The sequence below is a fragment of the Oncorhynchus nerka genome, linkage group LG7, assembly GCF_034236695.1.
Source record: "Oncorhynchus nerka isolate Pitt River linkage group LG7, Oner_Uvic_2.0, whole genome shotgun sequence".
In the NCBI taxonomy this organism is placed as follows: Eukaryota; Metazoa; Chordata; class Actinopteri; order Salmoniformes; family Salmonidae; genus Oncorhynchus; species Oncorhynchus nerka.
Genome location: NC_088402.1, coordinates 39191703 through 39217170, shown reverse-complemented (window position 1 = coordinate 39217170; position 25468 = coordinate 39191703). Strand labels below are relative to the sequence as shown.

The 25468-nt window shown below is 46.6% G+C and overlaps 1 protein-coding gene across 2 annotated transcripts in view; it reads right to left on the bottom strand.

Moving 5' to 3' along the window:
• LOC115131626 (poliovirus receptor-like) overlaps window positions 1-25468 on the bottom strand; it is an 80193-nt gene that overhangs the window by 41524 nt on the left and 13201 nt on the right. Inside the window, exons 3-8 of one of the 2 annotated variants that reach the window (XM_029663474.2) lie at window positions 14641-14750; window positions 14074-14317; window positions 13437-13736; window positions 12570-12687; window positions 11830-11978; window positions 977-4802 (exon numbers count right to left, since the gene is read on the bottom strand). In XM_029663474.2, coding sequence (XP_029519334.1) covers window positions 4252-4802; window positions 11830-11978; window positions 12570-12687; window positions 13437-13736; window positions 14074-14317; window positions 14641-14750 — 1472 coding nt within the window. In that variant the 3' untranslated portion in view covers window positions 977-4251. Of the gene's footprint in view, window positions 1-976; window positions 4803-11829; window positions 11979-12569; window positions 12688-13436; window positions 13737-14073; window positions 14318-14640; window positions 14751-25468 lie in introns of those variants that run through there. The other variant, XM_029663475.2, reaches the window with a different exon arrangement.

Below are 25468 nucleotides of genomic sequence, written 5' to 3'. Positions count from 1 at the left end.
CAGCCTACATCGTTGTCGGGTTATAGTCAACATAGGCTATACTACTAGAACTAAGGCGTTAGTAAACCCGCTACAATCATGCAGAACAGTGTGATCAGCAACAATCAGTTTAGCAGTTACACCAGCGAGCCCAGGTGGCTATAAATGAATAAAGCCAAAAGCTTACCTTTACTTGGGAGAGTTCCAGTGTCAAACAGCCATAGCCTCCCTCTCGGTTAGAGCCGGGTGTTTGAGTAGGCTAAACGATCTAGCTGCATTTGACACTAGCTAAGTAAGTGAAAGTGAAAATAATATATACTATGAAATATAGCTAGCTCTCTCTCCCGCTCTTGTTCAAAACTGTTCAACTAGTCTTTCTCTCAGAGTCGACTACTCACCACATGTAATGCACTGCAGTGCTAGTTAGCTGTAGCTTTCAGTACTCGATTCATTCTCTGATCCTTTGATTGAGTGGACAACATGCCAGTTCATGCAGCAAGAGGTCTGATCGGTTGGAGGATGTCCTCTGTAAGTTGTCATAATTACTGTGTAAGTCTATGGAAGGAGGTGAGAACCATGAGCCTCCTAGGTTTTGTATTGAAGTCCATGTACCCAGAGGAGGATGGAAGCTAGCTGTCCTCTGGCTAAACCATGGCGCTACCCTGCAGAGTGCTGCTGAGGCTACTGTAGACCTTCATTGCAAAACGGTGTGTATTAATAAATTATTTGGTCACGTGAATATATTTAGTTTAATCTAAAAAGGAAAACTTTTTGTTTCACTATTTTGTTTTTCTGAAATTCACTGAGGATGATCCTTCTCTCCTTCCTCTGAGGAACCTCCACCGGTGTAGTAATTACAATCGTTTCAGTTCTATATCGAGGCAGACCTAATAACCGCAAGGGCTAAAGCAAAACATTGTCGATATGCATGCTACATAGACAATCAAATTCACAGACGGACCACTACGCTGTCGGAACGTCACACACAAGACTCAAATCATATTTAGAAACCCATCATACTTTAATAACACTAGAATACAAAAATAAATGTGACAGGACAAACTGGAACGAAACACCCACAATGTCAGATGGCGATACAGAGAACATCGTTATACTAGCAGCTTGTAGTGAGAGACAAACATCTGGGAATATAGGAGCATTTTAATATTAGTCATATTCTCCAGGTCATAATCCCGTCAATATTGTGCTCAAGAAAAGAAGAAAAAAAACATACCCCACTGTAGAATTTAGCCGAAAAAATTGAATATCTTATTATGCCAGCAACTGGGCTAACATGACCACATCAATTAGTCATGCTTGTTGCATGTTATGTTCGATTTATTTATACTATGTACACGAGGGACACGGGGAATACTGCATGTGGTGGAATTGTGAATTTAAGGCTTTGTTTGGTTGTCTTTAGTTTAGAGTCGAGCATGAATTGTAGGCTGTCGTGACCCATTAGGCTTTTTAAAATGACCACCACCACTGCCCTTAGACAGGGAGAGTAATTTCATCCCAGAAACGTAACTTTTTATTTCATGTGAAATTGGTGCTGGGTTTACTTCTTAAAAACAGGGAAATGGGGAATTAAAGGTTTTAAGCCTCTGTAGAGAGAGATGTTCTCTCTCTCTGTTCATCTTAATAGCAAGATGGAGAATGATGATGGAGCCCAACGAGGAACAAGCTTGCCCCTGCTAATGGGAGGCATTGCACTCAAGGTGTGTGTCAGGTCGGGGAAAGATATTTGTGTGTGTGTGTGTGTGTGTGTGTAGGTGTGTGTGTGTGTGTGTGTGCGTGCATTCTATGGGTGAAACAGATCTTGAGAGAGGGTGATTATATGCTCTCACGTGAGTTTATCTGTGGAAGAAAGAGAGAGAGAGAGTGTGTGTGGAGAAGATGGTGAGAGCAGCTTAGAGTTCAAGGCCCTCGATAATATAATGTACCAGTAGGCTACAAGATACATGCATTGACACACATGTAATTACAGTAAGGTCATTTGTATTCATTGGTTATTTTGCAACCAATTCCCATAATAGTAGTCTGTGTTAATGGACCAATTTACCATAATCTACACAGCACTTCTAAATAACATTTCTTATCGGAAGCCTCGAAGATAAATACACACTTACTTCATTAAATGATTTTTTTTTTTTACATCAACAAATACACAACCAACACTTCACATAAGACTGTTAAAATGCTTATATCCATTCGCACAAAACATCATAAGGAAGACAAACCGTTCATTTGGACACAGTGGTGATGATCTGATAATGTGATATGAATCTGTGATAAAAAAAGGCAAAGGAGGAGGAGTCAAACACAATATTTTCAGAGCAGCGGCCCGGATACCAATACCCAATCAAGTTTCCATCTGTCAAGGGGTGGCACAGGAGACCACTCCAAAGGCCCTTTGAGTCACTCCAGCTCCGCCAGTGAAATATTCATGTCCATGCGGGTCCTCGTGCTAAGCAGTTTCCTATCACCGTCCCCCAACCCCTTCATCAGTGAGGTTACTGTGCATGAAATGAGTGATGAATGACTCCCGAGATAAAATCAGGATAGGCTTAGCAATCCATATGTATGAAATTATGCAAAAACAACTCCTGCATAATATTGAGCTATTACGCGGTGAATCAGCGTGTGGGATATACACACACACACACACACACACACAACGCAAAATCCACTCGCCGACACAAATCTGTTCAATCACGCTACACACACCCTTGCACAATTGACACACTCGTCAGCACACCCACACGCGGCCGCTGCTTTAAAGTGTACGCCGCTAATCCGACAGTGGAACATACTGCGGGTGGGGTTAGCTCCTTACCCTCGTTCCAGGTCTGGCAGAGAGTCAAATTCGGTCCACTCAGAACTCAAAAACACATATGCCGGCAAGGCTTAGAACTAATGGGCCTTGCACATGGTCAGAAATACCCCCACACACAGTCACAGGCATATTTAATGTGTTACTGCCCCCTTAGAAGGCCAGAAGGCCAGAAGAGATTACACAGAGACGCAGCAAAAAAATGACAAATATAAATACTCTACTAAGTATTCCGCCCTGCTAAAATAAAAAATAATATTTCTAAGACTAAGTAGATAATTGATCATAGACGGTCTACCTCATACCACCTCATAATTCCTACTGTATTCGGGAGCAAAATATCGTCATTTCAGCCCTATGTGCAGCTTGGTTTAACTGGATTAAATCGCACAAGTACTCAATACCAGCCTCTCTCTCTTATCCCTCCGCACAAGGTAACGCGCAACACTTTTATGCTTCTTCCACTCCTGAATTAAACATGCGGGGAAGGAACAGCTTGTTCTGGTAAAAACAGAGAGGGAAATATTCCGCCTCTGCCTCTGATCCTCGAGCGTCGGCAGCGAAACATCTCGTTGCCATTAAAAAGACGGCGCATTGATCGACTTGCCGGGGAAATGGAGGGTGCTCCCGTCTAATTGGTCAAACTGACAGGCAGAGCAGGAGGCCCAGTTAGAGATGGGTGTGCCTGTCCATCTGTCAGTGGGTCTGTTATCTGTCCCTAGGCAAACTAGACACGCTGGTTTTGGACCCTAAGCATGGTAGGCTAGCACACCTCGGACGGTGCCAGCTGATCCGCTGATCACAAAGAATCACAAAGCCATTAGAAAGAAGGAAAAGTGCATGAAAATAAAGTTGGAAACTAAGTTGGTGGGAAGAACCTCGCCTAATAGTCATTAAAACCGAACGTGCTTCAACGAGGCCCTTAAGGCCCAAACATCTTGACAATACAAAGACCATTACATAACGCTGTGTATGAATGCCTGTGATGATGCACATTAAGCAAGTCACAGCTTTGTTCCTTGCCCTCCACACCGCGGTTCCCCGGAGGACATCTCGAAGCAGTAGCAGTGGTTATAGAACTAGTGTGACCATCTACGAATGCGTCTAAAGTTTTCCCATGAAGGTGACATTGAACGGTACGTTTCCTTACCAAGAAAAAGTCTGACTGACTGACTTCGAGACGTCTAGTCATTCAGCAGCGCCCTCAAGTCATCCCTCTGCTTGTCCATCAGTTACAGAACCGTTTCAACTCCTTGTTTTGTTTCTGTGGTGATTTCTTTTAATAGAAAATAATCATAAGCGAAGCATGTCTCTAGAGTAAGCAGGGGAAGGGTGGTTGATGGGATCATTCCAGACAGGTGGTTGGAGGTTGGTGTTGAACTCTCCTCCCTGTCCTCAGCTCTCCCTCCTGGACCCTGTTGGTTGACCGTCCCTCTCTAGACGTAGATGGCAGTCCGAGAGATGACCGACCCGTCCCGCTGTGACTCCATGTCGTCATCCAGGTAAATGCTGACCCCTCCCATCTCGTCGTCGCGCCGGTGGATGTGATAGGCTGGCGCCATGCCCACGCTGAAGCTGTCATAGCGCTCCTCTTCCTCCTCCAGGCTGCCGTCGAGTGCGTCGAACTTCCTGCGCTCCGCCTCATCCATTTCGCTGCTCAGCAGGATGTCGTGGGCGGTGGGGTTGGAGCCTGGCGGGCCGTGGAAGTCGTTAACCTTGGCCAGTGCTCCGGGGTCACTCTCGCGGTACGTATAGATGGGCCCATTGATGTTGAGCCCAGTGCCTCCATTCTTGTTGCCAGCTCCGCCGAAGAGGCGGGCTTTGTTCCCGTAGGGGCCTGGCTCTCCGTTGCCGGGGTAGCCGCGCCGTTGCCGGCGACTGCGGGTCACCAGGACGGCAATCAGCGCGCTGACCAGCAGAAGGGCCAGCAGGCTGCCGATGATAGCCCCCGCCACCACGCCCACGTTGGACGGGTCCACTATGGCCTCTGCAGAGGGGGGAGGAGGGGAGCAAAAGGTAGAGGGAGAGAAAGAAATGGATGGAGGAAAGAGAGGGGGGGGTTGGTTGGTTTTTAATGGGCCTCTTTCCGTAGGAGTAGTACTGTTGTTCTGGTGCTCTCCTGGTGAGATGCGGTCAGTGAGGTGGTGGTGTCTCGATCAGTGTTGTAGCGATTTGACTGGGATTGATTCCTCCCCTTTAGCTGCAGTTTTTTTGCAGCCCCCCGTTGCCCATTTCTACGGTCCTACGGTTGGTGTGAGCCAAGTTTGAGCCGGTCCAACTCTTGTTTCGGTAGAGAAACAAAAAAAAAATGAGGAACACATTTTGTGACACACGATGTGACGAATCCCGGGTCTGAGATTTTGACCGAGGCGTACATCAGGCACAACAACGCAGAGACAAGAGAGAGGGACAGGGACAGAGATAGGGAAGTGAAAAGGGAGTACAGAAGTGGTAATGACTGGCACTGTGGTCATGCATGATGAAATACATCAACATACTGCTGCCCCCCCAGCACCAAATGGGTCAGTTAGTTTAACCCCAGGCTATGAGCGCTCCCCCACTGTAAACCAGGAACCAGTCCAATGGAGGAAGTCAACTCAGAGCCACATAACGCTATAAGAGGCTGAAGCCCACCTGCAGTTTGATCCATTCCAAACTCCGACCTCATACAGGGCAGCTTGGAATGCCCTGCCAAGACAGAGGGCTTAGGAGATGCTTGGCCTTGATGTCTATATCTAATTCTGGGTATGGGGAGGCGAAAGCGTCAAAGCCATGGCACAGGGAGAAATAGGACAGGGGTAGTTGGGAGTCAGGATTAAATCAACCAGAAAGGGGTCAAAATGATCACATCGAGCTTATATCACCGCCTATATTACTGTCGCGACAGAGAGATTAGGGGAAGAGGAGCACAACAGCAGATACCACCTGAACAATCTTTTCCTGTTTCGGAGAATCACAAATTGGCAAACAGGAAAGAGATTCTCCGAAAAAGGAAAGAGGCAGGGAAAATAACATGGATATGGGATGATATTGAAAATAATGATGAGTACGATTTCAGGTTCTAGCTGTACGGTACAGGTAAAGTACCCATATGTATAGAACTGTATATAGTGTGGGGGGTCAGAGCGCCTTCCCAACCTCTGCATGCACATTCACCTCAAATCTCCTGTCCCATCAACCCCAAATTCTCCCTTTCCCTGAAAGTCTCCTGTGTTTCCATGACAATCTCAATCATTTCACATTCAAGGAGACGACTCGGAAGCGCGCCAGGCATTTCCTCAATCACTCCAATTCCCTCGCTTTCTTTTCAGCCATACGGGAGCGGACACAAAGTCTCTCACACGCAAAATGTATTTTTTACTCCTCCATTTTAGTCCACAGCCAATTTAATCCCCGGTCTCTCTTCGGATATTGAGTTTCTAAATGATTTATTTCTGAGAACGCCAGGCAGATGTGCTGAAACTAAAGCAGAGAAAAGATGCCTTACTCAATGACAGCCACTACCTCACCCTCGTTTCATCTGGAACCTTTACGTGTCCTTTCAGTAGTACATTCTCACACACACACAGTTGTCTCTTTAATTCTCTCACATACGTCTCTGCCTCGCTCACACACACACACAGCAGTCTCTGCCTCGCTCACACACACACACTGTGTTGTCTCTTTAATTCTCTCTCACACACACACACACACGTCTCTGCCTCACTCACACACACACAGCAGTCTCTGCCTCGCTCACACACACACTGTGTTGTCTCTTTAATTCTCTTTCTCACACCACACACACACACACAGCTGTCTCTTCTCTGAATTTAATTGAGCTGCTCCCTCGCCCCCCTACAGAGGTGAGGAACGCTAGGAGGTATCCCCCCCCCTCGGTGACATCCCCCCTTAGTCACTCTGCTTCCTCATCCACCACGTCTTCTTACCAGCTGCAGTCTCTATGCAGCAGTAAGACTGTATTCACCCAGTTGGCAAGTCCTCTTAAATGGACTTGCTGGCTGCTTTTAGGATGTGTCGATACACACAACAAGGGAAGGGTGAACTAGTGTAGCTCCGAGAGGGCCCCTCCCACTCAGACACACCACCACAACGTCAGCTCGGAGGAAATGAGCCTCTGCTAGGAGTTACTGAAAAGAAATGACTGCATCGTAAAAACAAAAGAGATGCTGTGAGCAGAGATGGGTGAATCTGGATCGGGTATTGATTCTCACCGTGCCTGGTGGTATGTGGCTAGATGTAAACGCACCGCAAAAGGCTAAAACACCCTGTTAATGTGTATACTCTGCATACTGGATAATATAAACCTTCAGCAGTCCGTCAAATATTATGGGGTTACCGTCTAAACACATCTGATTGGTTTAGCTTAAAGCTTATTTTTTTACATTTAATTTGAACATTTATTTAACTAGGCAAGTCAGTTAAGAACAAATTCTTATTTACAATGACGGACTACACTGGCCAAAACCGGACACCGCTTGGCCAATTGTGAGCCGCCCTATGGGACCCCCAATCACTGCCGGTTGTGATACAGCCTGGAAATCGAACCAGGGTGTCTGGAGTGACGCCTCTAGCACTGAGATGCAGTGCCTTAGACTGCTGTGCCACTCGGGAGCCCCCCACCAGGCTTATTTAGACACCAATTCCACAGCGCATACATAATGTAAACGTTAGCATCTGCTTGTCTTAAGACTCAATAAATTCATAACATGAACGTCTCTATTTTTAGATAAAGGACTGATTCTCAATCAGCTCTGTGACTACTGTGCTAAGACTGCACTATACACAGGCACATTTATTTTGAGACCCATTTTAAGTTGGACAAATCTGCTGCGATGATTGAATCCAGACCTTGGCTGTTGATAGAGATCAACAAACAGACACAGTTTAATAGCAATGTAGCAATCTGCCTCAAAATGAGGTATTCTGTGTTTCCGTGAGTCATTCATGGGGAAGCTAGAGAGCGAGAGAGCGAGAGAGCGAGAGGAAGGAAGGAAGGAAGGGAAATAAGTGTGTGGTTTCAACTTCATTCTCTCAGAACAGAGTGAAGAGGCCCCAAAGCTGGGGTAGAGGGGGAAAAGCAATCCCCAGTACTAGTCCTGAAGGATTTAGGGCACTCGGTCTTCCATTGGCTTCCCATTGATTAATGATGGGGGATTATTGAGACAGATAGTCATCTGCTGTGCCATAGAGCTAACCCTCTGGCTAATTGAAAGGTAGCTTCATGACCCTGGAGGATTACAGAGCTGCACTCCTCCAGCCTGAGGCTATGCAGATAGGGGAACTTGTTTGTGCTGGGTCAGGGCAGTTGCATTTATAAGCCAGGAAAAATGAGGAAAATGACAAAGGCACAAAATGGCAGCGTGTGAGCGGTTACGGCAACGGCAAAGCATTCGGGATTAGACTTTATCATTCAAATTGAAATGCAGCCGCTCACAGGCAAGGCAATCATTGCCCTTTGCTTGGGTCTTTAGACGCCTGGCACGAGAATGCCAAAGCAGGCGTATCGTTCGGTCGTCCTTCAACGGCTGAGGCAGAGTGGAATTGGGGAGGGGGTCACTCCTGAGAAAGTCAGGTTGCTACTGGAGGTAGGGTTGGTGGAGGACTTGATTGAGAACATGGCCCCAGTTCAGAAGGAAGCACAGGGTGGTTGTTGACATTTGAATGAAAGTCAAACAAAGTCTTCCTGACTAGTAAGTAATGCACTGAACCACACACATTGCTATCAGAAATATATACTCAGATTCTTAGTCAGATGCTCCACGCCTCAGGCTTCATTCAATCATTCATTGTGTTTTGGCGAGGAGGTAAAATATATATACTTTTTATATACATCTTTAAAATTGACCAACCTTGGACCTCAGCACTCCACCTGACTGGGTTAACTTGCAGAGCTTAAAAGGGATAGTGCAACATTTTGGCGACGAAGCCCTTTTTCTACTTACCCAGAGTCACATGAACTTGATGTGCATGCTAGCTGTTCCAGTAGACTTCTAGTCATTGTGCTAGTTAGCTAAACTACCTTCAACTTCCTCTGCACGCAGACATATAAAAATGGCATCCATGAGTTCATCTGACTCTGGTTAGGTTAAACAAGGGCTTTTCCTCGAATCGCAAAAAAAAAACTCACACTATCCCTTTAAGCTCTGCAAGATAACCCAGTCAGCTGGAGGGCTGGTGTCCAAGGTTTGTACATTTTGCTAGTTCTTTGGGGCAAATGATTTGGGGTTAGTTCTTTGTAACACACGTCTTCAGGCAAGGTTACTGGGTCACATTGGACTAGCTCTGCAAATGGGCAGATGTTCATGGTAGATATTCTCCAACTTGTTCATTTGTACCTTCCCGCCAGGTTCTCCATGGGGGCAGACTTAGCCTCTCTCTTGGTGCCACGAGGTAGCCTCTGATAAGCCACCGTGGCCATGTGCCTGCTCTCTCCTTATCTCCCTCACAGAGATGAAACCTCACGGTCTGGCAATTCTCACTGCACCCCCTTAACTTCTTGGTGACAGGGGTATTGAGTAGCTTGGATGAATAGGGTGCCCAGAGTAAACTGCCTGCTACTCGGTCCCAGATGCTAATATATGCTTATTATTAGTAGTAAAAGCTTTTTTGAAATCTGACACAGCGGTTGCATTAAGAACAAGTTTATTTTTAATTCTATGTAAAACGTGTATCTTTCATCAAAGTTTATGATGAGTATTTATGTTATTTGATGTGGCTCTCTGCAATTTCTCCGGATGTTTTGGAGGCATTTCGGAACATGGCGCCAATGTAAACTGAGGTTTCTGGATATAAATATGAACTTGATCAAACAAAACATACATGTATTGTGTAACATTGAGTCCTGGGAGTGTCATCTGATGAAGATCGTCAAAGGTTAGTGATTAACTTTATCTAAATTTCTGCTTTTTGTGACACCTCTCATTGGTTGGAAAATGGCAATGCTTTCTGTGACTAGTTGCTGACCTAACATAATGACATGTTCTGCTTTCGCCGAAAAGCATTTTTGAAATCGGACACTGTGGTTGGATTAATGAGAATTGTATCTTTAAAATGCTGTAAAATACTTATATTGTTGAGGAATTTTAATTATGAGATTTCTATTTTGAATTTGGCACCCTGCACTTTCACTGGCTGTTGGCGAGGTGGGCCGCTAGCGTCCCGAACGATCCCAGAGAGGTTAACTTGGCCACAACTGAGGCGGGAAATAAAATCTGCTCAATGGAGATGGATTAATCTAGATGTGACAATTTATTAAAAGGGGAACAGTGGCCTCCAGCCAGCCCAGCCCCGAGGAGGATGTCACCGGAACGAAGGCTACAATACAGTAGGCTACTAGCCCGGGTTTATGTCAGCAGACATTTCAGTGCCAGGATATCCTCGGTCTAGCTTCGTTTATTATTCTGTCCCTGCGGAGGCTTGTGTGTGGGTCCAGCGGATGGCTTGCCTGAGGAAGTGGTGTGTGTGTTCTTCTGATCCCTTCAGAAGCGTTCCTAGTGAACAGCGACAATAACGCCATGCACCGAGCCAGCTGGACCACCCACTAAGGAGAGGGGGGGACTTGGAGAGAAAAAGAGGTCGCGACACCCTGCCAGGCCATTGAAAGTTTAGCAGGAGTCATCTCAGAGTTCTATGGGACTTTTCTGTTATTGTTTTCCCTGGCTCTCCCTCCCTACACGGACAGATCCAGCTGGCGCCTTGTCGACACAAACGCGCCAATCTCTGACACGTGCCCGCTGAGCAAGTGTCAAGCGAGAGAGTGGTGCTTTTTCCTTTCGTCAGCAGAACTCTGTTGTTGTGTTCACTCGGAGGAGGTGGGTCACGTGACCGAGCGCTCCTCTTTAAAAACGCAGAGAAGGGACTTTGTGCTCTCCACCCTCGTTACAAACCCAACCTTAAAGGGGTGTTATAAAAGCCACCACCCCACAGATAAATATCTCAGTGCTTCCATCAGAAGTTAAAGGGAACACAGAGAGAGCTTTTAGCAGGATTCGTGAGTCAAAATTTACAAAAAAGGTAACTGATTGTGTTTGTGCTACAAAGTGGTTTCATTTCAAAGTTGCTTCGTTTCAACTGTGTTCCTGTGCACAAAACTCATCCCGCCATGGGATGAAACAGAGTTCAAAGCCAAGGACAAAGTCAATGGAGGTTGGACCAGGTTGTTTTCCTGGGTACTTGCAAAGATGTGGGGCTGGTGGGAGTGCCAGCCAGCCCTGATACCGTAGTCACAAGACAACACTGCCAGCACCAGAGCCTTACTTCTACCCCACCTCCCACACGTTTCAGCAGTGTGCGCCTACAAAGCACCTTTGTTCTCAAAGGCAGACAATTCAAAATCTCTAAAAGGATTCCCACGGATTCTAAATGTAGCTTTCGCGTCGTCTTTGGCGAGAACAAGCTCTAACTGCGTTGGTTCCACTGAGCTAAAAAGGCGGCGCCCATTTTGACCAGGCAGAATCCACAATGTAACAAAGTCAAAGCTCGCCAACGGAAGGCTGCTTCCGTGTTAATTGGATCAATGTGTGAACGCATGGGCACAGAGAGAGGAGAAACCCGCAGCATCTCTCTGAATACATCCATTTGAAAAGGAGGAAAGATCTGTTGAAAGTGCATGCAGAGGAAGAGCGGACTCTTTAATTGAAGGGGGGAAAGACCTACACTGAGGATGTTAGGGGGGAGAAAAGAATACCCGGCAAACTGGCTCACACCAACTGATTTCCCCGCATGAATAAAATAACCCTTCTCAGAACCCCTACGAGCCAAACCTTCACCCAGTTACCTGCCCAGCAGATGACAGAGTGAACTGAGTGAACGTTAATCTCTGACAGTGTGAATGATGGAAAAGACCAGCCTGCAGGAGTTTAGCTCTGATCCCAGTGTGTGTGTGTGTGTGTGTCCACAAATGTTTGTCTGTGTTGCACATATGCTCGTGGGTGGGATTGTATCATTGTGTGTATGTATCATTAAGTAGGAGTAGGGAGGCAGCTGTCACATGCTCAGTGGGTTTGACTCACCGATGACCGCTGTGGTGACCTGGTGCTTGCTCACTCCCAGCCGGTTCTTCACCTCGCAGACGAAGGTGGTGTTCACAGCCTCGTCCACCTTCCGCACGATCAGCTTGTTGGCGTTGATCTGCACTGTGTCAGGCATAGGACCTGACATGCTGTGTGTGGGAGGGAGAGGGGGAGTGAGAGAGAGAAAGAGAGGAGAGAAGCAATTTTGGAAGAACCACAGCCATATAACCCGTTCCTGTTCCATATTTCCCTTCCTAACTCAGAACTTCTACTGGAGGAGCAGGCTGTCGGCTGCAACAACAGTCTATCTATCTAACAGCCATCTGTCTAGCGCCACGAGACGAAACAAAGACCATGTGGTAATAATCAACAAGAGGAGAAAAACAAATTAAATATGGTTTTCTTTTCCATTTAACTGCTGCAGAGATACTTGTGTTCCCCATTAAGAGATAAAAGCAAGCTGCTGGGCCCCAGAGGACAGGCAATATTGGTAATCTAGCAGATCAGAATGGAATTGTTAATTGATTGTTTATGCCTGACTGACTCCTCCTGTTGTCTGGGATAGACAGGGGAGACTTTGTCTCAAGTCACTCTTCCATCTCCGGGTGAATTAAGACCAAAATGGGGAAGGATACTACAAAAGTCTGGGACAGTCATAAGACGGATACTTCGTAAGTCTGGGACAGTCATGAGAGGGATACTCCAAAAGGTCTGGGACAGCTATGGGAAGGGATACTCACACTGTCCAAGTGACGGTGGTGGGGGCAGGGTTGCCAGTGGCCTGGCAGGTCAGGACAGCGTCGGTTCGGCCGATGTACCAGTTGTTATCATAGCCCACTATGGACACAGTCGGGGGATCTGAGAAAGAGGAGAGAGAAGGGAGAGAGAGAGGGGAGAGAGGGGAGAGAGAGCAGAGAGAGAGAGAGGGGAGAGAGAGGGGAGAGAGAGCGGGGAGAGAGCAGAGAGAGAGCGGGGAGAGAGAGGGGAAAGAGCAGAGAGAGAGAGGGGAAAGAGCAGAGAGAGAGAGGGGAGAGAGCAGAGAGAGAGAGAGAGAGAGAGAGGGGAGAGAGAGAGGGGAGAGAGACAGGGGAGAGAGGGGGAGAGAGAGGAGAGAGAGGGGAGAGAGAGAGGGGAGAGAGAGCAGGGAGAGAGCGGGGAGAGAGCGGGGAGAGAGCGGGGGAGAGAGAGCGGGGAGAGAGAGCGGGGAGAGAGAGCGGGGAGAGAGAGAGAGGGGAGAAAGAGAGGGGAGAGAGCGGAGAGAGAGCGGTTACTGCAAGTGAACACTGATTACCTACTGGGGTGCAGGAGTGGAAGAGGTTCTCCCTAGATGACTAGGGACTGATGTCTCACACTAGGTTAAAACAAACACAGACCAGCCCTAACGTGCTTCTGAAATGCAGGTTGTGAACCATGCTTGTGTGATGAATAACCCAACCTTGTCTGAGACCTGAAACCTACTGCCTATATTTTCTTTAAGTGTTTTTTTTTTACCCACTTGGTTGAATAAGATGATTATTCAAACAGTTATTTGAGTAATGCTTAGGCTTCGGCTCAGAGAGTTAACATTCTTGTGCCGTGGGTTTCGAAACCCAGTCGTTCACGCTTACACTCGACGGCCAACTTCATGGGGAAGGTCTGGGGCTTGTCCTGGGTGCGCTGGCTGATTATGCAGGTGACCTCCTTGCCGTTGTCCTCTGGCGTGGGCACTATGAGGTACTCGCTCCTCACAGTCACCGTGCCGTCCGGCCCTTTTACGGAGGTGGTGTTTTCAGTGCCACCAACCGCTCCCATCCACTTGATGGTGGCCGCTGGCTTGCTGTCGGCAGCCTCGCACTGGGCCACGACCACTGGTTCGCCGCTGGTGCTGGCTTGGACGACAACGGGAGATGCCGAATTCTTGGGTTTAGCTGAGAGAGAGAGAGAGAGAGAGAGAGAGAGAGAGAGAGAGAGAGAGGGAGCGAATGCATGAGTGAGTTTTTATTTGTTGTGCACATACAGGAAGTGTGATCCCTCTGAGAGTTGGATAGAAGACAGAGTGCAAGAGAAAGGCAGGGGCGATTCAGCTGGCGAGGATGGAGAGCGGGGCGATCGATGCGGCGGCTTAACAAGGTGGGCGCATTGGAACTGATGCGTTTCGTGACACCGCATTCATTTGAGGACACCATTAGTCATCGCACCGGAGCCCTCTCTTCGCTGAGTGCAATTAGGGCACAGACTGACAGAAAACAAACACCAGCTGCTCACCAAGCATGACCAGATTGGTGGTGCCTTGCTCATTGCCGCTGGGGTAGGTGGCGTACTCGCAGGTGTACCGCCCGGCGTCGGCCATCTTCAGGCTGGTAATGGTAATGGAGGGGCTTGTCAAGGTGCCTTGGATGAAGCGGACACGCCCAGAGAAGGGAGATTCGGGGAAGCTCTCGCCGTATGTGGGGTGAAAGACGGCAATGTTGTCCCGCTGGCCTTCCGTGGGCTCCCATATCCACGACACCTGCATCCAAGAGGAATGACAAGGAATTAGAGGGTTGCAGGATGGCAGTCAATGCACATAGTGTCTATCCACATGTCCAGTCGATTTCACAGATCCAGAGGAATGATATAGCATACGGAGAGAAAGAGCAACAGACACACTGACAACAATTTCAATGCAGAAATGTGTTCAACATTGTTGCAACATTTTAATAAAAACTCTAGACAACATCTTCACAGTACTGTTCTCCCTTTTCGAGGAAATTTCGGAGGGCAATGTTTGCCTTTCTCTGTGCCAAGGCTGACGTGCGCGGCGGGCTCTCTCATCAAGTGAGATCTGGCTACCTGTGTGAGCTTGGTGTTTCCTCCGTCGACAAACTGACAGCGGAGGTCGACCGACTCGGTGGGGTACGCCTCCACCTCAGTCTCCACCCTCACCCGCTGACACGAAGCAGCTGTGGATGGATAGAGAGAGAGAGAAACAAATAAGCATTATCAGCCTCTCATTTTCTGGTTTACAGGACCACCTCCCCTTTCACTACCAGTGTATAGTACAGATTGATCAGTACAGTATGTCGCCAATCAGCTCGACAAGGGTGGGCAAATAGGGTGGCTGAGTCTTAGCGGGTGTGCATCTAACTGTGCCAGTGCTGTGATTGTGAGGAGTGGCTGGGAACAACTCATACTAATACTGAGTGTAGAGTGATTGAGCAATGCATACATAAGTGTGACTATGCCTGCCTGCCTGTCCGCCCCCTCCCGCAGGGAGACAATGGGGCCGGGGCTGTCATACTGATTCGTCTAGACCGAAAAAAAACAGCAATCAGCTCAATTTAGAGACTTTCTTTCTCAGGATCTATTTGGATTGCACCTCACCGCCGCCCCCCTCCCCATCGACATCTTAAATCACTGGGATCAACATGAACCATCCAGTTTCAGGATATTATTCACAGTGGTGAAAAGCTCTCTCTGTCGCAGGTATAAGTTCCAAACTGGCCACATTGCTGAACGAGAAGCAGCATTTCCAGTTTGGCACTTACAGTGCATTCAAAGTATTCAGACCCCTTGACTTTTTCCGCATTTTGTTACGTTACAGCCGTATTCTGAAATTGATTAAAAATACATTTAAAAAAATCCTGTTTACATCCTGTTTGCATTGATCGTCTTTAAGATGTTTCTACAACTTGATTGGAGACCACCTGTGGTAAATTCAATTGATTGGACATGATTTGGAAAGGCACACACCTGTCTATATAAAATGCCAAAGTTGACAGTGCATGTCAGAGCAAAAACCAAGCCATGAGGTCGAACAAATTGTCCGTAGAGCTCCGAGACAGGATTGTGTCGAGGCACAGATCTGGGGAAGTGTACCAAAACATTTCTGCAGCATTGAAGGTGCATGAACACAGTGGTCTCCATCATTCTTAAATGGTTGAAGTTTGGAAACACAAAGACTCTTCCTAGACCTGGCCGCTCGGCAAAACTGAGCAATCTGGGGAGAAGGGCCTTGGTTAGGGAGGTGACCAAGAACCCGATGGTCACTCTGACAGAGCTCCAGAGTTCCTCTGTGGAGATGTGAGAAACGTCCAGAAGGACAACCTTCCCTGCAGCACTCCACCAATCAGGCCTTTATGAAGCCACTCCTCAGTAAAAAAGGCACATGACAGCCCACTTGGAGTTTGCCAAAAGGCACCTAAAGGACTCTGACCACGAGAAACAAGATGCACCGAACGCACTGTATACCTGCATCATCACACCAGATTATTGTTTATAAGTATCGAAATAGAAGCCTCTGACTCACACAATTACCACCCAGCTCATTTCCTGTTAATGGCTTTCTATGATTTCCAGTAAACTGATTTCCTTGTACATCAGCCTTTTAGATAAACAAGGTATGACTACTGTGAATCTTTAAATTTAAAAAATATACACAAAAAAAAAGGTCAACCCAGCGAGATGACGTTGCAGGCAAGTAAACACAGTGGGTCCATTTCGACAACGACTACGAGCGTTGAAGTGCGAGGCTCAACTTCTCAGCCGTTTTGGTCCTGTAGCTACCACACTGTAGCAGCGTGGAGTGCAGCCGCGTACGTGCGCAGATACTCTGTGCGACAGTGTGAGAGCAAAGTCTTGCATCGCGCTCATCTCAATATCTGCGGTGCCGCTTGTTGCAACGTCATCTCACCGAGTCTACCTTTGAGGTGCTGTGTATGAAAGACCCGGCATGGGCATCGCCTTGAACCGGTGCCTTCTGCAGGCTAAGCTAAGATGAATAAGTGGAGGCAGGTTAAGATTCTCTACGTCTTTCGTTCAAAAGCACTTCAGTGTGAGTTTGGAGATGGCAACCACAGGAGTTCCTTTGAAAAACAATGACTTCCAGCGTCAACAGAAAGCGGGTATTAGATCTGAGTGAGCGCACTGTCACGAAGGAGAGCTGTGCTTCAGTTCAATACGGGCTGACAGACATATGTAGAAGACCAGAGAAACCCCAAATCATTATGCCCGGCTTCTTACTGGGCAGTATTGACCGTCATATCACGAAAAAGGTGTTATTCTATAGTCCTGTTATCAAGTCTACTGCGTTCATGTAGACATTCTTTCTCAGAAATTTTCCTTGATCATTCCTGCATTAGTCAGGAATCATTAGGGATCATTAACATCACTAGGCAAATGGGAGTGAGCGATAGCCCATTGTCACATGGCTCATTTAACAGGCAGACTTGAGCCTATGGAATACATGCAGAGCCAACGTCACATGCATCTTCCGGCTTGTAAAGCAGCAGTGAGCAGGAAAGAAAAAATAATTACCACCTCAACCATAATCAGTCGTGTTATCCACACTGGGCCAATTACAGATTTCACGCATGTACGTCTCCCCTGCTGCCTGATGGCTTTTACTAACGCTCACCTCGTATGTACAGTATTTGGCAATGTTGGCCAACGTGAAATGTGGTTAAGAGAAAAAGCTGTGGAAATGAGAAATTATTCGAGGAAGCTTCACGACCTGGAGTCCGGCTCATTTAAAAGGCTTGGTCGGTTCTGTACGCGGAGCACCCTTGACATTTAACAACCCGAACAAGCAAAAATATAGTTAGTCAAGCGCATAGGCGTAATTACCGATATTTCTGCCAGAACGATGTGAAAATGGCAAGTGGGGAAGGCATACAAATTAATAACAAGGGTTCAGGGAGGAGGCGCTCTGCTGGAAGCACTTGAAGAGCCGTGTTATTTCAGGCTGGATTGGAGACAGAAGAACAGGTACGGGTTCTGGCTGAGTTGTCAGGCAGCCAAAATGAAGAGGGAGAGAGAGAGAGAAGAAAGATGGAAAGGGAGGGAGAACGAGGGAAAGAGGGAGAACGAGGGAAAGAAAGACAGAAAGGGAGGGAGGGAGGGAGAGAGCAACAGAATGAGGGAGAGAGAGAGAAATAGAGATCTAGGGAGGGAAAGAGGGGGGGGGGGGACCGAGAGAGGGGAGAGAGAGAAAGAAATGGAGATGAGGAGAGAGAGACAGCCAAGGCCTGCAGAGGCGGTACTAGAGGAGGGTGGAGGGCATAGGTGCAGAGAAACTACAGAGTGAGCTGAGAGAATGGGTGAGTTGCATGTGGGCACTGTTATTTTTCTTCTCTGTTTTTTTTTTTTTTTTAAACACCAAAATAGATGAAAAAAGAAAGCAGGAAAGAGGACAGAGTGCTGCTGTGTACTTTAGCCCAGAATATGTCGAACACGAAATGAGTCGAAAGCAAAGGCACTTTTCCCACCCGCCACCCTTTATGTGACTGACCCCTGTGATGAGCGTTGGTGCAGTGATGCCATCTCTGCCATATTAAAGCAGACCTCCGGTGAGCCGGCCCCCCCCACCACACACACACACACACACACACATCTGAATCCATTAGCTCTGCAGGTACACTGATCACAGCCAAATGGGCCACGCTAGAGGATTAGGCCCTGGCAGCTAGGGTCTCCCTCACTCTCTGCCACTCACCTTGGTATCCCTCTCTTCTATACAAACACACAAGGCACACCTTAACATGGGGCAGAGCACAAACTCAACAAACACACACCGTGCAGGGACAAAGACACACCTCGCAAAGATAGACACGGACACGCACGCACACACTCAGAGGGACACGCACGCACTCAGAGGGACACACACTCAGAGTGCCTCCAGCTGTTTCCCCCGGACTCTCCTGTCGATCGGACAGACACTAAGCAGACTGATCCTCTCAACTCTACTGCCGGCGAGCTCTCGCTCTCCAATTCTCCCTTTCTCTCCCGCTCTACCTCCCTTCTGTTCAACCCCCCCCCCCCCCTTCTCTCTTCATCTCAAGGTCAAAGTAGCGCTCTCTTCCTCTGCATTCCCCAATCCCTCAGTCCCCAGCTCTCTCTCATCTCCACCACTTTGCTCCATGTCAGTGTGCCCCTCTTCATCCACCGCCCTTCCGCGTTTCTTCCTTTTATCTCCCAGGGTCTCAAGTCGTCTCCCTTTACCTCCAATGTCCCGTCACGTCGTTCATTCCCTCTTAAGTCCCTCTCCTGCTTGTACACACCGACTCACTTTCTCCCCTCTCTTTGTGCCGTTCTGCTACCTTGTTCATTTTTCTATTCCGCCCGACTGTCCTTGTAAAAGGGAGGATGGTGATATGTATGGAGTGTGTGCACAAGCTATATAAAGAGAAAATGAAAAAGATTCAGTGTGTGTGAGAGAGAACTGGCGATTGCAAGATCTGCATAGCATACAGTGTGTTCCACTCGGAGTGAATCCTCCTCCCAGAGGACCCAGAGTGGTTCAGTAGCCATGCATCACGTCTGTGGAACGTCTCTCCAACCACACGGCTACAGCTCTACTCCCCAGCCCTCCTGTGATAAATGTATTTGTGGGCCTCAGCGCTCCCTCTCACAAACCTGCTAACATACCCCCCCAAACACAGCCTATCTACATACAGACAGGAAACAAGAGATAGTCATTTGGCTAGAGATACACGCTTATCAAACATGCATGAATGTGGACGTAGGATATGTACGTCTTCGTACTTCTATATACAATTATTTGATCATTCCTCTTCACAAAAGCCCAAAACACAGCCCTGCAGCCTTGGCGCTCCATTCTGCCCAGTTAATAATTCATCCGTCTGGTTAAGAGGAGAGAGCGCTCCCTCTTAAATTATTGACAAGCAACATCTACACTGCACCTGACCAAGGGGAGGAGGACTAAACAGATGGGGAGGAGGAGAGGGTGAGGGTGCGGCAGGAATGAAATGAGAGAGAGGGGGGTATAGGTGGATTGGGTGAGTATGCAGAGTTTCCCCATTATTATAAAAGCCTCGTCGATGCCTTGTTGCCACGGACTCCACTGCTTCGGTCACCGGGGGCCGCAATATTCATTTGAGAGCCATTAGAGTCAGTCGCTTGTCTGCCGGCACACAGCACTGGAAGTTAATGAGTGAATGGAACAGAGGCAGCGCAGGGTGAACGTCAGCTGACAGAGAAAAGCACTTAAGGCGAATTAAGTCCAGTTGCACAGCGTTGCGCCAGGTGACTTTGTCACACGTCAACGATCGTCTCTATTAAGAGTGGTCAACGACAAGCCCGACCCCGCCCACGTAAATGTCTTTGATCGAGGTCTGTTGAAAGAATGGACGCCACGCCTTCCTTACGTCCTTGCAACAAATACGAAAGGGAAAAGATATGTAGGAGCTGGAGAAATGGAAAGGGAGAAGTCCTTTGTGCACATTTGACATGGTTTAGACAATGCCTTTTTTTTCCAGTGGTGGGGATGAACCCAGATATTCCCTATTACCACATGTCAAAGCCATAAAGAAAAGCCACACCACCACAATTACAGGGCACCCACACCGGTTCCTTTGCCAGAAATCCCAGACTATGAGTTCCAAATCCCACAATCCATCCAAAAAATGACACTTCCCAGAATTCCACCTTGGCTTTACATGATTTTCAATTAAGAAAAAGACGTTGTATTGTCACATACACTGGATAGGTTAAATGAAATGTGTTGTTTTAACGAGTGTTTGTCAACTATGGCAGTGTTTCCCAAACTCGGTCCTGGGGACCCCAAGGGGTGCACGTTTTGGGTTCTCATCAAGCTTTGATGATTTGAAAATCAGCCGTGTCGCTCTAGGTCAAAAACGTGCACCCCTTGGGGACCGAGTTTGCGACATGCTGCTCTACGGGCTGCCGTGAAATGTATATCTGTCACGTGCCGGAGAAAATAACTATCTGGATAGGGATTAAAGTCAGCGTTTTAGAAGGGTATTTATTCCTGAATCTACATTTAATCTTATAACTAGAAATATGGGGAATAATAAACTCGCTTTGCGAGGGTGAGAAACAGAACAGGGGAAGGTTGGGTGGGGGTTGGGCTCCATTTACAGCCAATCATCACATTAAGAAAACCACCCAGGAGGAGAAACATAGAACTACATTAACCTCTTGCTTCTACTCGGGACGCTTGCGTCCCAACTAGAGCTCTGGAAATGCAAATGCGCTACGCTAAATGCTAATAGTATTAGTTAAAACTCAAAAGTTCATTAAAATACACATGCAGGGTATCGAATTAAAGCTACACTCGTTGTGAATCCAGGCAACAAGTCAGATTTTTAAAATGCTTTTCGGCGAAAGCATGAGAAGCTATTATCTGATAGCATGTAACACCCCAAAAGACCCACAGGGGACGTAAACAAAATAATTAGCATTTCGGCGTTACACAAACCGCACAATAAAATAGAAAACATTCATTACCTTTCACCATCTTCTTTGTTGGCACTCCTAGATGTCCCATAAACACTATTTGGGTCTTTATTTCGATTAAATCGGTCCATATAAAGCCTAGATATCGTTATATGTAGACTGTGTGATAAACAAAAAAAACATAGTTTCAAAACGTAACGTCATTTTTTAAAATTCAAAAAGTCGACGATAAACTTTCACAAAACACTTCGAAATACGTTTGTAATGCAACTTTAGGTATTAGTAAACGTTAATAAGCGATAAAATTCATCAGGAGGCGATGTAAAGATCATTAGCTGTCCGTCTGGAAAAATGTCCGGCTAGAAACTCAACGAAAATATCCGGTCCTAGACCTGAGGAGATACGGTGCCCTGCATGTGTTTGACCAAGAAAAAACTCGAAGGGAAATGACTCTAGACACCGTGTGGAAGCTGTAGGTACTGCAACCTCAGTCAATTAATTGTGGTTCACCTTTATCAATGGGTTCAAGTAGCGCATGGATATATTTTCCCATTTTCAGTGATCAGTTTTTCCTGTGCTTTTCGATGTAAATGCCGTTCTGGTAAAGCCACAGCAGTGATTTAACCAGTTTTATAAACGTCTGAGTGTTTTCTATCCACACAGACTAAGCAAATGCATATACTATATTCCTGGCATGAGTAGCAGGGCGCTGAAATGTTGCGCGATTTTTAACAGAATGTTCAAAAAAGTAGAGGGTCGACTTAAGAGGTTAAAGGGCAAGAGACTTATCCACTAGAATGAAAATAGGCAGCTTAACCCAAGTACAGTTGAAGTTGGAAGTTTACATACACCTTAGCCAAATACATTTAAACTCAGTTTTTCCACAATTCCTGACATTTAATCCAGGTAAAAATTCCCTGTTTTAGGTCAGTTAGGATCACCACTTTATTGTAAGAAAGTGAAATGTCAGAATAATTATAGTAGAGATGATTTATTTCAGCTTTTATTTCTTTCATCACGTTCCCAGTGGGTCAGAAGTTTAAATACACTCAATTAGTATTTGGTAGCATTGCCTTTAAAAATTGTTTAACTTGGGTCAAATGTTTCAGGTAGCCTTCCACAATAAGCTGGGTGAATTTTGGCCCATTCCTCCTGACAGAGCTGGAGCTCAATTTTCTATAGGATTGAGGTCAGGGCTTTGTGATGGCCACTCCAATACCTTGACTTTGTTGTCCTTAAGCCATTTTGCCACAATTTTGGAAGTATGCTTTGGGTCATTGTCCATTTGGAAGACCCATTTGCGATCAAGTTTTATCTTCCTGTTTTGAGAAGTTGCTTCAATATATCCACAATTTTCCTGCCTCGTGATGCCATCCATTTTGTGATGTGCACCAGTCCCTTCTGCAGCAAAGCAGCCCCACAACATGATGCTGCCACCCCCATGCTTCACGATTGGGATGGTGGTGTTCTTCGGATTGCAAGCCTCCCCCTTTTTCGATCATCTCTAGGAAACAGAACGCATCTCCTTCCTGAGCAGTATGACGGCATTGTGGTCCCATGGTGTTTGTACAGATGAACGTGGTACCTTCAGGCATTTGGAAATTGCTCCCAAGAATTAACCAGTCTTGTGGAGGTCTACAATTTTTTTTCAGAGGTTTTGGCTGATTTCTTTAGATTTTCCCATGATGTCAAGCAAAGAGGCACTGAGATTGAATGTAGGCCTTGAAATACATCCAAAGGTACACCTCCAATTGACTCAAATTATGTCAATTAGCCTATCAGAAGCTTCTAAAGCCATGACATAATTTTCTGTAATTTTCCAAGCTGTTTAAAGGCACAGTCAACTTATGTATGTAAACTTCTGACCCACTGAAATTGTGATACAGTGAATAAGTGAAATAATCTGTTTGTAAACTATTGGAACAATTACTTGCGTCATGCACAAAGTAGATGTCCTAACCGACTTGCCAAACTATAATTTGTTAACAAGAAATTTGTGGAGTGGTTGAAAAACGAATTTTAATGACTCCAACCTAAATGTATGTAAACTTCCGACTTCAACTGTATATATTACAGACCGATCACTCTTCTGAACACAGATGAAAAGATTCTGAGAAAGGTTCATGTTTGAGGAAGGTCCTTGGAGGAATAATTAGTCCTGCTCAGACTGGGTTTATTTCATACTGCATTGTTACATTTCAACCAGCAAGCCATTAAAAACGGGTGATTAACATACTGCGGGTTGTTCTAGACTCATCTGCTCAATTGCCTGGTTATTGATTTTGTACAGTGGTCTTATCGGTAAACTGTAGTACTCCATCAGGGGGGGAATCTTATTTTTATTTTTTTATTTTACCTTTATTTAACTAGGCAAGTCAGTTAAGAACAAATTCTTATTTGGCCTAGGAACAGTGGGTTAACTGCCTGTTCAGGGGCAGAACGACAGATTTGTACCTTGTCAGCGCGGGGGTTTGAACTCTAACCACTAGGCTACCCTGCCACCCTAATAACAGCGAGGAATAACAGCGTGAACCACCGAGGACAGAATACCCCGCACCGCAGATGTTGGCCTACGTCGGTTGCGTTTTCTTTTAAGTAAGCGGGCACAAAATGCAGCTCAAATATTGCGCAATTGCTTCCCCCCCTCCCCAACATAGTAGTGGGTGGGAGGCCATCAACGGCTTGTAAACGATGTGGATTCAAATAGCAGCTGATTCACTCCAGGCACTGGGCTAAGCCCTAATGAAGTTACTTTCCCTGTTTTGCTCCAGTCAACCCGCAACTGCTTGAAATGATGATGCTACCATCGGTTAGCTAGCTGAACACCAGGAAACTACTGTATTGGCACACTACGACCCTGAATGGGAGGCAACATGCAGCGAGTGCACTACTCAACGGAAACGACCTCCGTTTCAACTCCAGACGGCAGTCAACGGCCGCACACCATTTTCTGCCAATACAGCAAACCTGACATGCACTGCACAGTGTTTTCATCGACGCGCCTTAGGTATAGATTTGGTGACGTTAGATATTTAGAACCGCAGCAAGGACATTGTCGTGAGGGTAAAACAGCTGTTCAGGAGTTCAGTTGCGTCAGAGCCAACCTGGTAGAGGTTTCTCTCGGCCGTGTGTCAGGAGTTTTCACTCTGGGCCGGTAAATCACAAACACGCGGGTCGTGAAATAATGCCGGCTTTGTGATTTAAGTCCTCAAATTAGGGGTCTTGCTGCTTTTAGCCCTATTTGGCGATTCACACCGATTTAAAAAAATAAATTAAAAATCTCTGGCTCCTGGGCTGGGGCCGGGTTGCTCTCTCTCCCGTTGATTACATTCATATCTGGCTATGCTCTGATCCCTGGATTTCCCGGATCGGGGGCACAATCTGTCAGGTTGGGAAGAAAAAAACATAACAGGAGAAATCTAATTAAATAGCATCAGTTCCTTGGGCTAAAATATACTCCTCGTGTCGAGCACCTGTGAACGAGACGGTGGAAGTGTCCTTTTCACCTCGACTCCAATAAAACAGACGCGACTGGCAGGTCATAAAGCTGCAGTCACTTCTTCCTCAATAAAAGGACAGATACGATTGCTTAGATCACCGTGGCCAAGGTCCCTGGATGTCACAGTCCAGCTGATCACACTATGTACCTAAATGAGGTGGGGCGTCAAGAGTCCACAAATTCAGTTTTGGTTTCTGGTGACTCTCTGGCCACAACAAACGTCTTAACTTCCGTCTCAGTTCCATCTGTATAGCAATCCTAAACTCTCTCACACACACACACACGAGATATTGTACCAGTGCCCTTCAATGAAAACATATCAAAATGTCCTTGGGGGAGATTAGTCTGGACGAGAGACTGTACAAATCCCTCCCCTCTCTCGGCAACAATATCAATATTTTCATGACTCAATCAAGCCAACCGTAAACAAGTCGTAAACAGAAGGTAATTGGATCCCCAACCCAGATCCTGATTTCCAGGAACGCGTGGTCGTCAGGGAGATGTGATGGAGTCAGTGTGGACGAGGCGAAGCAGCTGTGAAGCTGAACAACAGCTGTTCTTTCTCAGTCACACATCTGGTGACAGCCCGCTCATCACAGAGCAGACAGACTGCCACGGGTGGATGGATGGATGGATGGATGGGGGGGGGGGCAGACTCTAGGCATGTAGGCCTATACAAGGATGGATAATCACATATTAAATTTAACATATTTGCAAAGCTATTATTCTATCCTCAACAGCAATGACGAAGATATGCCTTCACATACAGATGATCACGTGTGAGTACAGAATCTGAGGTAGGGCAGTTTGACAGTGTCGATATGCCGAGCAGTGAAACTAGCGTACGAGGATGAAGAACGACTCTTAATGTACAAGACAACAGGTTTGAATGGAGAGCTGGTAGGTATGCTTCCAGAACATTCTAATTCCAAACAGGCTTCTCCCCAGGAAACCTTATCACTTGCT